Source organism: Hippopotamus amphibius, chromosome 8, assembly GCF_030028045.1.
Source record: "Hippopotamus amphibius kiboko isolate mHipAmp2 chromosome 8, mHipAmp2.hap2, whole genome shotgun sequence".
Lineage (NCBI taxonomy): Eukaryota > Metazoa > Chordata > Mammalia > Artiodactyla > Hippopotamidae > Hippopotamus > Hippopotamus amphibius.
In genome coordinates, this window is record NC_080193.1 from 921,204 (window position 1) to 934,791 (window position 13,588).

General features: G+C 54.9%; 2 protein-coding genes across 4 annotated transcripts in view; both read right to left on the reverse strand.

The window, feature by feature from the left end:
- The window catches only part of KLHL22 (kelch like family member 22), a 30,644-nt gene extending 25,997 nt beyond the window's left edge, over window positions 1-4,647 (reverse strand). The window contains exons 1-2 of one of the 3 annotated variants that reach the window (XM_057746179.1): window positions 4,619-4,647; window positions 1,337-1,601 (exon numbers count right to left, since the gene is read on the reverse strand). In XM_057746179.1, coding sequence (XP_057602162.1) covers window positions 1,337-1,563 — 227 coding nt within the window. In that variant the 5' untranslated portion in view covers window positions 1,564-1,601; window positions 4,619-4,647. Of the gene's footprint in view, window positions 1-1,336; window positions 1,602-1,734; window positions 3,854-4,618 lie in introns of those variants that run through there. The other 2 variants (XM_057746181.1, XM_057746180.1) reach the window with 2 other exon arrangements.
- Window positions 4,648-11,271: 6,624 nt separating this feature from the next.
- On the reverse strand, window positions 11,272-13,510 carry LOC130858624 (uncharacterized). Its single transcript, XM_057745428.1, has 3 exons — window positions 13,115-13,510; window positions 12,093-12,235; window positions 11,272-11,825 (listed from the first exon to the last, which is right to left on the reverse strand). Exons 1-3 carry the CDS (start codon window positions 13,498-13,500, stop codon window positions 11,686-11,688), a joined length of 669 nt encoding a protein of 222 aa, XP_057601411.1. The 5' UTR covers window positions 13,501-13,510; the 3' UTR covers window positions 11,272-11,685.
- Between the last annotated feature and the right edge of the window lie 78 nt (window positions 13,511-13,588).

Consider the following 13,588-nt stretch of genomic DNA (forward strand, 5'->3'; position numbering starts at 1 on the left):
CTGCCCTGTCATCTCAGAGCTTGTAAAGGCTGAACCCCCACACACTGGAGGGACACTGGTGTTCCTGGACACATCTGTCCCAAGGCACCACTGACCACTGGGTCACCCTCTTCACAAACTCCTTCTGGAGAACAGGAAGCACTCAAACCGTAAAGAAAGATTTCACTCAGTAGTTCCTAAAATTAAAACATGAAGACTACAACCGAACCTCGAAGACAGAAGAACCAAACAGAACAGGAGCTGGCACAGAGGGTCTCAGGCGAGACTGCCCCCTTCGCCCCCGCGGCGGGCACGGCGGGGCTCGCTCCTGAGCCTCACCGCGCTGTGCGAGCAAGGCTCGTGGCGCCCGCTCTACCCGTGTGCCCGGTACTGGGCTGGCGTCATGCAGGAGGCCGTGAGAAACTCAGGGGCCACAGCACCCACAGGGAGGGTCGGAGGCCAGGGCCCGAGGGCCAAGGCGGCGTGAGCAGGAGCTGGGTGCCGGGTGAGGGTGCGGGCAGGGTGCCTCCACCTCACGCAGCTGTGTGGACAACGTGCACGCTGTACTGAGCACCCGCCTCGGCCCCCACAGAGCTGCCCGGAGGTGCCAGGGCCCGCGTGGGCTTCCTGCCGGTGAGGATCATCAGAACACTGGTTGGGGCTGAAAAATCTAAGGCATAAAGCCTCATAACGTCTTTAAAAAGGCATGTGTTACCAAGGCAGCAAAAGCAAACGTGGTATAATGGTAACAACTGGTGTCCAGGTGTTTGTGATACTGTTCTTTTCAACATTTCTATAGGTTCAAAATGACGGGTAGCCAGAGTAAAGTAGAAAGAAAATCTGTTTCACACCAACACACTGTACTTATAGCAGAAAATACAATATTATAAGTAAAGCCAAGCCCTTTTAAAAGAAAAGAGAGGGGCTTCCTTGGTGACGCTGTGGTTAAGAATCCGCCTGCCAATGCAGGGGACACAGGTTCGAGCTCTGCTCTGGGAAGATCCCACATGCCACGGAGCAACGAAGCCTGTGAGCCACAACTACTGAAGCCCGCGTGCCTAGCACCCGTGCTCTGCAACAAGGGAAGCCACCGCAATGAGGAGCCCGCGCACCACAATGAAGAGTAGCCCCCACTCACCGCAACTCAAGAAAGCCCGCGAGCAGCAATGAAGACCCCACGCAGCCAATACATAAATAATAAATAAATTTTTTTTTTTTTTTAAAGAGAGAGAACATGCCCCAGAGATGGGGCAGCTGAGAGAAAACAGACCCTGAGCCCCCTGTGCCTGCAGAGCGAGTAGCGGGAGAAGCCCAGCTGGCGGAGCGGTATCCCTGCTACCTCGCTGCACAGACTCACCTGAAGTAATCGCAGGACGCAGCCAGCAGGATGCGATGGGCCTCGATGTGCCTCCCCTCCACCACAAGGACCACGTCGAAGAGGATGCCGCTGTCCCGCAGAGCCAGCAGCCCCCGGAGCAGCGCCTGAGAGTGCTGCGCGCTCCGGTAGGTGTTGCTGACGCCGTGCGGGTGGGAGGGCTGCGTGGGCAACTTGCAGAGCTGGGCAAACTCCTGCTCCTCCGCCATCCTGACCACCGCTCCGACCTCAGCACCGCGGCTGTCAGCTGCCAAGACACGGGGGCAAGGAATGAGCCCGGGAGGCAGCACCAGCTGGACAGGGCTGGCTGGCCGCTCACAGGTGCTTTCTCCGTGGTCTCAAACCTCTGATTCCCTCTCCCCTGCCCCCACTGTCCAAACCTGGTGTCTTCGTCCTCCTGACCTGTGTCCCTTCATTGCCAAGATTCTCCTTTCCATGTTATCTGCTCCTGCGTCACTGCGGAACGGAAGGGTTCTAGAGCCAGAACGACCCAGGTGGGAACCCAGCCCCCCGGTGGACTCAGTGTGGTGAACCTGTGTCAGGCCCCTGAGAAAAGGGGCCCCTTGGGGTGTTCTAAAACTCCCACTTCCCTGCTGGTCCAGGGGCTAAGACTCCGCGCTCCCAATACAGGGGCCCGGGTTCAATCCCTGGTCAGGGAACTAGATCCCACATGCAGCAACGAAGATCCCGCATGTTGCAACCAAGACATAGCACAACCAAATACATATTAAAAAATAAAATAAAATAAAATAAAATTCCTAAAGGACAAACACAAAATACCAGCACAGACCAGGTTCTCAAGGGCTCTTCCTCTCTCCCAATGGGAAACAACACTGCGTTCCCCCCACAGGGATGGATGCATAAAAAAAAAGACAACAGGCCTAGGTGGTGGCTCAGGGGAGGGTACCAGCCCAACCTTCTTTTACTGACATTTTAAGAGTCAACCGCTGTAATTTCAACTAAATTTGGTACATTCGAGATGGTCTGCATCGTCTTTTAAATTCAAGGTTACCTTCTGAGTCTGTATGTTCAGAAAATGCACACTGATTTGAACAGGAGCCTCAGAAACCCCACCCATAAAGAAACTATTGCAAACACATTTTGGCCAAGCGATCCAAGCCGACCAGAAGTGACTGGACAGCTGGCTGCTCCGGATCGGGGGCGGCCAGTCCTGCACCAAGCTGTGGGGCCGAGCTGTGCCCTCTCCAGGCCACAGGCCATGAACATCTGCCTTCCCCACCTCACGTTTCCTTCCCCTCCACTATCCCCTCCCCCTGATGTGCTTCTTCAATCCCCTACTGGACCCTTGAAAGAAAAAATGAGGGACTTCCCTGGTGGTCCCACGGTAAAGAATTCGTCCTGCAATGCAGGGGACGCGGGTTCGATTCCTGGTCAGGGAACTAAGATCCCATGTGCCGCAGGGCAACTAAGCTTGCGTGCTGCAACTGCTGAGCCCGTGCACCTCAACTCGAGAGCCTGTGTGTCGCAAACTACAAAACCCATGCACCCTGGAGCCTGTGCTCCACAGCTAGAGAGACGCTCGCACGCCACAACAAAAGAGCCCGCATGCCGCAACAAAGATCCTGCATGCCGCAACTAAGACTCGGAGCAGCCAAAAATAAACAAATAAAATTAAAAATAGATAAAAAGAAAAAATGAAAAATATGTTCTACTATGAAATAGAAAGTTATACTGTATTATGAAGCTTAAACTTCCCTTCCATTTATGCCCCTAACCAGATCCTCTCCCAGAGGAAACTATTCTACTTCCCCATCACCTTTCCAGGTAGCATCTACACATTTGCAGGCAAAGCTGTAAAATGAAATTTCTCCCCTTTTATTAGCTTTGACACATGGTAACCTCATATCCCTCCCACAGTTCATTGCATGGGTGACCACATTTCATTTAACTCATCCATTTCAGAGAGATATTTGGGTTTCTTTCAATTGTTTGCTGTTGCCAACAGTTCTGCACTGAAAGTTGCTGAGATCTGCCATATATGCGGCACTTAAATGAGGAACATTTACTAGATATAGAACTGCTGGATCATCTTCATTTGAATGCATAGTTGACACTTCAACAGATACTGCCAAACTACCTTGCACATAAGTTGTACCAATTTATTCTCCCACCAGCAAAGTATGATAACCAGATTCCAACCACTGTGTAGCACACTAAGAGCATTGTTTCTTCTTTTTTAATCTTTGCTGACAGATGAAAAACAGCACTTCACAGTGTAACTTCGTTTTGGTAACAGACAAAACTTTAAAAGATAAAGAATTATGTGGAACGCTGCACATCCTTTGTGATTCCTTTCCCACGCCTGTTTTTCTGAAATAAAAAATGTTCTTGGGAGCTCATTCTCTGGCACCGTCGACCTCCTATTCATTCTACCGGAGTTCACCTATGATAAAGCCCTTCCCTGGATTAAGGACCCTCCGCCCCGCAACGTCCCGATCCTAGGCATCCCAAGCAAGGCCCCGCGTCCAGCGCTGTTCCGTTCAGAGCTTTGGAGGGAGCAGGCAGGAGGCTATACGTCGCAAGGAGATACAAACTGAATGACGTAAAGCGAGCTTCCATGAACTCGGATGACAGAGTCGGAGGCATCTCCGGACAACGTTCAACTCGACACCATTCACTGAGTAGGCACCCTCAGTCCTCTGCAGGGCCCCAAACAAACAGTGCCTGCCCTCCACGAAGCCCGGTCCCTGACGGCACGAAGCAAGCTTCCCAACAGAGGGCCGGGGGGCCCCCCTTCCCCGCGGCCGGGGCGCGCTCCGGGGCACGGCGGCGCGGGGGCCGCAGCGCGGCCGGGGTGGGAGCTGGCGGGCCGGCGGCCGGCGCTCGGGCCGCGGCGTGGCCCTGACAGCGCGGCCTCCGGGGCCGCCGGGGCCCGGCCAGGTCCGTCCGTGTGGCAAGCGGGGGCCGGGGTCCAAGGTCGCGCCGGGGGGAACGGCGCGCGACCGGCCGCCTGTTGCGGCGCCGCGGCCCCGAAGGACGCGCGCGGCCCCGCGAAGGCGACAGGCCCGCCCCAGGCCCGGACGCCGGCGTCCCCGCCGCGCCCGGGGGTCCCGCCCGCCGCCCCCGCCACGTCAGGCCGCGGGCTCTCCTCAGGCCGCCGCCCCCACCGCGCCCCCGACCCCATCTGCGCCGGGCCAGGACCTCCGCCCGCGTGCGCCCGCGCCCGCGCCTCGCGCGCCCGCCCCGCGCGCCCCGGCCCCGGCCCCGCGCGGAGATCCCCGCCGGCCCGCGCTCGCCGCTCACCTGGCGCCGCCGCAAGCCGAGGCCGCACTCGCGGGGGCGGGGCGGGACGGGGCGGGGCGGCGGGGCGGGGAGGGGCAGCTGCGCGTCACGTGGTCTTAGCGCGCAGGCGCCGGGCGGGGCGGGCGGGGGCGGAGCCCGGGCGGGGGCGGGGCGGGGCGGGGCGGGGCCCAGGCGCAGGCAGGACCGCCCCCCGCCGGCTGCAGGGTCTCCGAGCGGTTCCGGGCCCCCGCGCCCCGGAAGCAGGAGGACGTCCGCGAAGGGATGCGTTCCGGCGGCGGTGGCGCCCTGGAAACCTGTTTCCTCCTTCCTCCGGGTCGGGCCCTGCCTCGCGGTGCCCCGAGTTGCCCGCCCCCTGCTGGGCGCCGGCGGGGACGCGAAGGGCGGCCGTGTGAGCAGCTGTTTTCCCGGTGCCCGCGCTTCTGCCGTGACCCCGCGCCCTGCCTGCGGCCGGGCCCCAGCCCTCCGACCCGCGGCTCCCCCGCTGGCTTTTCTCCGCCTCACCCCCAGAGGACGCATCCTCCGAGGCCCGCGCGCGGCGGCCTGTGGGGAAGGACGTGGCCGCGGCTGGCCCGAGGCTAGGAGAACGGTGGGCGAGCACGGAGGAGGGAGAAAGCGCGTGAGAGAGAAGCGCTGTCCCCTGCGTGAGGCTCCACACGGGACGAGGGGGCAGGGCCGGCCCGGGAGCGGAGGTTCCCCGAGGGAGAGGCCATCCGGGAGGGCCTCCTGGAGGTGGTGACCCCCGATGCGTAACAGATGAGGGAGCGGGGAAGGCACTCCTGGACGGGGACCGTGTTAGCACAAGCGTGGAGGGCAGATGCAGCGAAGCGGGTGGAGTGGCCGGCGGGCTGCCGGGGGCTCCCGAGCCTGAAGGGAAGGCTGGAGACCAGCCCTGGCCCTCCGGAGATGGATGTGGCCCTGAAGGCAGCCTTCAGCCCGGGCAGGCGGGCAGGTGCCAGCGCCTGTTGGGGAGACGAGACTGGAGGGGGCAACAGGGAAGCTGTGGCCTCAGGTGGGCAGGGAGTGAGGTCAGAGGGCAGTGCTGGCTGGAAACCTTGGGAACGAGGCAGGTTCCCCAGTACTGGGGAGTGGTGGGTGAGGAGGGGTGAGCCCAAGACATGGTGGTGAACAGTGGGGCTACTTTTGTCACAAGGAGGCTGGAGCAACAGCAGGTTTAGGGAAAGACAAGGCCCACCATGGCGCCAGGAGGGTAGGGAGGCTGCAGATGTCCAGCTGAGGGCCTTTCTGGAGGAGTCATGCACTTCTGGAGGTGGTACACTGAGACAGAACAGGTATGGGGAAAAGGAGGGTGGGCTGAGCCCAGAGCACACTGGTGTTCCAAGGGTGCCCAGAGGGGCCGGGGGAGGGGAGGCCTTTCCTCGGGGTGGCAGAAGGAGGTGAGGACAACAAAGTTAGGCCCCACAGGCCCCGCCTCTTAGAGGAGGACAGATGGGACCACAGTGTGAGGGGAGAGAGAGAGGAGAACTCTTCCAGGGTAGGAGAGAAGAGCTGGCGGGTGGGGAGGCTGAGGATCAGTGATGGAGGGGAGGAAGCCAGGAGCAGGGGGCGGGGCACTGGCCAGGACTTGGAGGAGAGGGCATGCCCGAGCCTTCTCTGAGCTGAGGGACCATCATCTCAAAATCCACCCGGATCAAGTCAGTGGTTCCCCCACGGCAGGTCTCACAAGGAGAGGAGCAGCAAGCTAGGGGGAGGCCTCAGAAGTGGGGTGTGCAGGATAGCCTGGTCTCCTCCAGGGATGCGTTCGCTTCCGTTGCATAAGGGTACAAGCTTTATCTGCTCCTTCCTGGCTGTATTCCTGCTCTGAGAACAGGGGTGGCACTCAATAGGTGCTAAGTAAACACAGTTGAGGAAATTGGAGTAGAGAGAAATCAGAAGCAGAGGCTGGTTAAAGGGCTGGTATAGATCATGGAAGATTTGAAGTCTCAACACAACGGAAAACATCTTAAAGGAAAGGACCATTGCATTTGCTATGGAACAGTTTGATCACAACCATCCTAAACAAACAGAAAACAATTGAGGAAACTGGCAACGCAATTGGCGGCACGGGGCAAATAGTATATGAAAAATGCATACAGGGAATTCCCTGGCGGTCCAGTGGTTAAGACTGCAGGCTTCCAATGCAGGGGGCCCGGACTGGATCCCTGGTTGGGGAAATAAGATCCCCCATAACGTGGGGCACAGCCACAAAAAAAGGCAGGGGGCAAACACACAACTTAATACTTGAGAGAATCACCAATATCAGTGAAAGTAAACAAACGCAAATGACAACATATACCAGTGAATGTATTTGTAACATAACCCACAGAAGATTTTTATTCAGAAAATATAAGGGACTTTTTCTTAAATAAGGAATTTTTGAAAATCAATAATTAGAAAGTCAACCAACCAGAAAAATGGTAAAGGATGTTTACTGCAAACTCACAGAAGAGGAAGTCCCAGTGGGTGTAAACAAAGGAAGTAGAGTTCAATCACATTAATACTCAGGAAATGCAAATGCACAACCACATTTTCCCACACTGTTAAAGAAAATATTATTCTGACACTTGTTAAAACAGTAAGAAAGGCTATTCAGGAAGACTAATGCAGTCGGGGGTGGTCCGTAGGGGAGAGCGCAGGCTCAGCTCTGAGTACAGCAAAGATAGCTGGGGACCTAAAGCAAAGGAGCCGACTGAGGGGGTTGTTGGATGTCAAATTACTAACGTGAAGGGCTTCCCTGGTGGTGCGGTGGGTAGGACTCCGTGCTTCCACTGCAGGGCAGCCAGATTCCATCCCTGGGGGTGGGCGGTGGGGGGAACACTAGACCCCGCGTGCCTCAACGAAGACCAGCTGCAGCCAAATAAATAAATAAAAATAAGAACAAACAAAAATACCCGCAAAATCTTTGACTCTCCTCCTTTCAAAAGGTAAAGCCCATGGGACTTCCCTGGCCGTCTGATGGTTAAGAGTCCGCACTTCCAACGCAAGGGATGTGGGTTCGATCCCTGGTTGGGGAGCTAAGATCCCACATGCCCCACTGTGCAGCAAAAAAAAAAAAAAAAAAAGAATGTGGGCTGGATCTTTTTTTTTTTTGGCTGCATTGGGTCTTAGTTGCAGCATGCGGGGTTCTCTCTAGTTGTGGCGTGGGGGCTCTGGAGTGTGTGGGCTTTGTTGCCACATGGCATGTGGGATCTTAGCTCCCCGACTAGGGCTTGAACCCGCGTCCCCTGCATTGGAAGGCGGATCCTTAGCCACTGGACCACTGCGGAAGCCCCTGGGCTGGCCTTGGTGACTGGTTCCAAGGGACAGAATGAGATGGAAAAGTGCAGGACCCTAAAAGCCACTGTGCCTTGTGTCTGGCTCTGCCTGCGGGCCGTGGGCCGGCACGGCATGAAGACACTAGAGCAGCCCTGAGGAGAGGCCTGCGTGGACCTGAGGCCTCTCAAAACTGGCACCAACCTGCCAGCCAGGGGCCAGCTGCCTCGCGAGCAGATCCTCCAGCCCAGCCAGGCTATCAGAGCACTGTGGTCCTTGGAAGGAGTCCAGCATGTGCCTGGAACCTCAGAGAGACTGAGCCAGAACCTGGCCCAACCTCTCCTCAATTCCTGACCCACAGGAAGGATGGAAGATATGCATTTTTGTTGTTGTTGTTTTAAGCTACTTGGCCGTGGTGTAATTTCTTATGCAACAGCATTAGATAACTGAAACCTAGAACAACTGGTAGCAGCCATCAAGATTTAAATAAATGTGCAGTGCTCTCTGCAAACCAGCAATGCCGTTTCTGAGTATCTGTATTGCAGAAGGGCCGCAGATGGAAGCGAGATAGTGTTGTGGAGGGTGTTCACGGTGGCGTATTTTCAATTGTGAAAAAGCAGAACCAAAGTGGATGTGAGACAGGAGGGAAGGGGGCAAGGCACAACCATTAAAAGAGTGGCACAGCCATCGAGGGTATAAACTGGTTAGAACCAACCAGGTCCAAGATAGCTGAAGGTTTCTCTTGCAGTGGACCTCCAGTCTTGTTATGTGCTCAGTATAACACTTAGCTAACTTGACACCGCCGCGGGGCCAGGACAGTTCCCAGGCCGACCATAAAAGGCCAAAAAGAGGGCAGTGGTCTAATTCCTGGAAATCCCCGCCCCTTCCCCAAAAGAGTTGAGAGATTCCTCCCACTTAGCCTTTGAAATTACCACCCCCACAGGCCGGGGCCACTCTCACATTCTGCCTATGAAATGTGTATGCCTCTAAATAAACTCGCTTTCACTTTACTGTGGCTCACTCTGGAATTCTTTACTGCGTGAAGCCAGGGACCCTCAATTGGCGGCCCCATCCCAGGAACCCACCTGATTCCTGGGACATGAACCTCCTCTCACACCCCCTTCTCCTGCAACATCTGTCCCTAAATCAACCAGGCTGAAGCAGGTAATCTAGGGGCTGTGATGTGGCAATGACTCTTTTTTGGGGGGTGGTGTGGGGGGGGGTCGTGGTTAATTTTTATGGGCGAGGCAATTGCATAGGCTAGTGAGTGGGAGGATTATACCAACTATCTTGAAGAAGGGGCAGGGATTTCCAGGAACTGGGCCACCGCCCACTTATTGGCCTTTGATGGTGGGTCTTAGAACCATCATGGCGCCTGTGGGTGTGTCATTTAGAGGCTAATGTATTGCAATGAGCGCATAAAGAGGCTCAAGGTCCACTGGAAGGGAAATCTTCCACCCTCTTGGACCTCATCAATTCTAACCAGTTTATGTCGTATCCTCAGTGGCTATGTCATTCTCGTAAAGGTTGTGCCCTGCCCTCTTCCCTCCTGTTTCAGACTGGCATATGATCTTGCCGTTAAATTCTGTGTACGTTACACCTATGACAGTTGTTTGTATATAGATTTGCTCATGATGTAGTTCTATAATCTAAATAATAATTAAAATTCTGGTTAATAAGGAGTTGTTAGTACTTGAGACAATGCTTCTGCCATGATGTAGGTTTAAATACAGGATCCATATGGCATCTACCTCGTGACATGTTTTATTTTTTAAACTAACAGGGAGTGGGGTAGGGAAATTTACCTAAATATGAACATTGGCTGCCTCAGTAATATTTACAATGTTTGGTCCTTTCTACTAAACTGTCCACTAAAATTTCTACTGTGTGTTGCTTTTCAAAGCAATAACTGCCCCCATCTTCACACTCATGAGTGATTGCAGGCTCCAGAGCAAACACAGAGGAGGGGTTACATCTGGCAGGTGCTGGGATGGAAGGAAACAGGAGGGAAGGGAACAGAGCACAACCTTTAAAAAAAATAGCATAGGGACTTCCCTGGTGGTCCAGTGGTTAAGACTCCGTGCTTCCAGTGCAAGGGGCGGGGGTTCGATCCCTGGTTGGGAAACTAAGATCTCAAATGCCATGTGGTGCGGCCAAAAGATTAAAAATAAGCAAACAAAAACAAAAGTGACATAGCCCTTGAGGACAGGACAAAAACTGGTTAGAACCAACGAGGTTCAAGATGGTGGAAGATTCGACTTCCAGTGGACCTTGAGCCTGATTATATGCTCATTGTAATACATTAGCATCTAAATGACACACCCACAGGCACCGTGACAGTTCCCAGGCCCAGCATAAAAGGCCAAAAAGTGGGTGGTGGCCCAGTTTCTGGAAATCCCTGCCCCTTCTCCAAGATAGCTGGAATAAATTGCCTGTGAAATTAGCCAGCTGGTAAAAACTAACCACCGCATGTTATAGGGCTACTCTCGCCTCTTGAGACAGGCCGCATTCTACCTATGGACTGTGTTTCTCTCTAAATAAATCCACTTCTCACCTATCACTTTGCCTCTCGCTGAATTCCTTCTGTGCTGGGTCATAAAGAACCTGAGCTTTGTTAAGTCCTGAGACCAGATGTGTGATATCAATTAAAAGACAGTGGGTTTGAGTCCCAGTCTGAGTTTTGGCTGGATTCAAATCCCATCTGGGATGTGCGGTTTCAGGAGGAGCTGGTCAGCACCTTCCAGGGACTGAGCACCAAAGTGAGGAGGGGGATCAGAGGGGTCCCCACGTGAGGCTGGAAGGAGAGAGCCAGAGCCTCCAAGAGGGTGTGCAAGGCTCTCTAGGGGGAAGATCTCCCCCACCCCCCTGGGAGCTTCCAGCTTCTGCCTCATGCAGGGCCCAGGATGGTATCCACTAAATGTGTGGCCAGTGACAGGGTCCAGCTATAGAAAGGTAGCCTCAGGAACCAGCAGAGCAGAGAATTGGCCCAGCCAGGGGCCCACCTCGAGTGGTGTGGGATGTGGTCACGCCTTTGGCCAGCTTCAGCTTCGTCCATCGTTTCCTCCCCAGGGGCCATTCAGGATGGGCCTTCCTGTGGCCTCCTTCTTCCCCGAGGCCAGGAGGTCTGTGGCTGTCCCTACCTCTCTTTCTCTAGTTACCATCCAGGCTCTAAGCAAGGTGTCACCACTTCTGGGCCCAGATGACGGGATAAGTAGAAATAGAAGTCTGGAGCAAACACGAAAGGGGGTAGCACTTAATTTTGTCCCAATGACAAATTCTTGACAACGTTCTGGGCCTGTCTGTCGCAGAGCCCAGCAGTAAGGACAGGAAAGAACCACCGGATTGGAGATATACGACATACACGGCCAATATTTAATTCACAAATCACTTGGTTTATTGCACACGATTAGCACACGACACAGGTTAGCTGAAGTCGGGAGAAGAGGGTCACAAACCACTCCGAGGAGAAGTCAGGGAGGAGGCGTCTCTGCATGAGCAGGGTCTCCAGTCCAGTAACGGGTCTCTGGATAGCAGAGTGGAAGTGACCCTCCAGCAGCCTCCATCTGGAACACTCTGAGTTCCTCAGCTCAGTGGTCTCTTTTTAAGGAGCAACGGTTATGCCCAGGGGAGGGGATCTCGCCTCTGTCCGTTGCTCCTTCTGTTCCAGTGACATACATTGCCCAACAAATCCCTTATCTAAAGTAACACTCTCAGTTTATCAAAGACAATCCCAGTCTGCAGGATGTTTCAAAACAACTAATACGGAAATTCACGTTGGCCACTGTGACTCCATTTTTTTGTTTGTTTTAAATATTTGTTTATTTATTTGGGTGCGCCAGGATTTCGTTGCAGCACACAGGATCTTCGTTGTCGCATGTGGGATTTCGTTGCAGCGTGCAGGATCTTCCTTGCCACATGCAGGATCTAGTTCCCTGACCAGGGATCGAACCTGGGTCCCCTGCATTGGAAGCACAGAGTCTTAATCACTGGACCAGCAGGGAAGTCCGCTGTGACCCCATTTTGAACTATTAAACGTAGTTTAATATACCTTAAATCCTATGTTTCATACACGATAAGTAGGAATCATAACATAAAAGAAATCACATCCTAGCAGGGCATCTGTCTGTCAGTCTGTCTGTGAATCTATGTGCTGTGCTCTCGGCCTTCCTAGAACCAGAGCCCAGAAGAGGGAGAGATGTCCTGGGGTCCCCGTTAACAAGCTCACTTGAGTTGGATGTGACGTCCATCCTTTTCTTCCAAAAGCCCCAGGGGTCTAAGTAGCTGGAGGATTTGACAGTGAGGACTGGCTTTGCCAATGGAGATATGAGACCAAAGTTTTCCATAACTTGGTAAATGGAATCTGCAGGGCTGAGGATTTAAATAACAAAATGCATCTGAAGCCCGAATACAAAATAGGATACATCGCAGTTACACCTTTCCAGCGATTCACAGAGAAACATTTGCAGGTCAGTTTAAAAACGTTCATGACAGTGCTGATGGCTGCACAACCTCATCAATATGTGAATATAGAAAAAACACTGCATTGTACATTTTGAAACGGTGAATTACATGGTATGTGCATTAGATCTCAGTTTTATTAAATGTGCAAGAGGGATAGGGATAGGGTGATGAACCTTTCTGGTCAGCCTGGGGGTTGCCAAGACAGACTTTTGGAGCTAAAACCAGGAGAGTCCTGGGCAAACCAGGACAAGTTGATCACCCTAGGAACAGAATTTTTTTTTTTTTTTTTTGCCACTCCGCTTGTGAGATCCTAGTTCCCCCGATCAGGGGTCGCTAGAAGCAGCATCAGGCCCTGGCAGTGAACGCGTGGAGTCCCAACCACTGGACCTCCACGGAACTCCCAGGACAGAATTTCTTAAAATTATTTTCTAAAGAACGGAAGCAAAAAAGTTTGACGATGCGAACAGCTCTCCTTCCAAGGCAAGACCTGAAACCTTAGGGCAAGAGGGGCCCGTTTGAGGAAGCTGCTCACTCCCTCCTCTCCCAATCCCTCCCCCCCACCCCCCACGCCTGCTGGGGCTCAGGGACACGGGGTGGACACAGCCCCTTCCTGGGTCGGGCACTTATTAGGCATCAGTAGGCGCCCGTTCCCATTCTGCGCGGCTCCTCTTGGAGATGGCCCATTGAGCACTTGTGGACCCCTTGGGCTCAGGAGTTTTGTCACCTGCCTTCCCTCCGCAGGGGCACAGACAAGGCCCCGTAGGTACCGTCTGGCAGAGCTTTTACCCTCCTGGTCGCATCCTCGGGCTGAAGCCCCGGTCTATGCCCGCCTGCCTCCTCCACTCAGCACGCTCGGGCGCCGTCCGCGAGCACCTGGACCGTGCTCCCCACGGACCCGCAGGGAAGCCTGTGTTTAAACATGAACAGTGTGGCTCGGGGTCCTCGCAAACGCAACCGCTACAAAACGCAGCCATCGGCGGGCTGTGAGATCCCAGGCGTCGTCTGCCGGGGGCGGGGGGCGTGCGGCGCTGCGAGGCCGCCTCCGGCAAGCTGGGCCCGGACGGCGGGGGCACGGCAGGGGACGACCAGCCTCTGACGAGCACGCTGTACACCTCCCCCAGGGGCGCGCCCACCGGCCTCGCGGTGCCAGCGCGCAGCCGGGCGGCGGGCATCCGCCGGGGACCCACGGGGGCGGGGCTGCCGGGCGCCCGCGGACTCCATTTCCCAGAGGCCCGCGCGCGCCCAGGCTCCCACAATCCC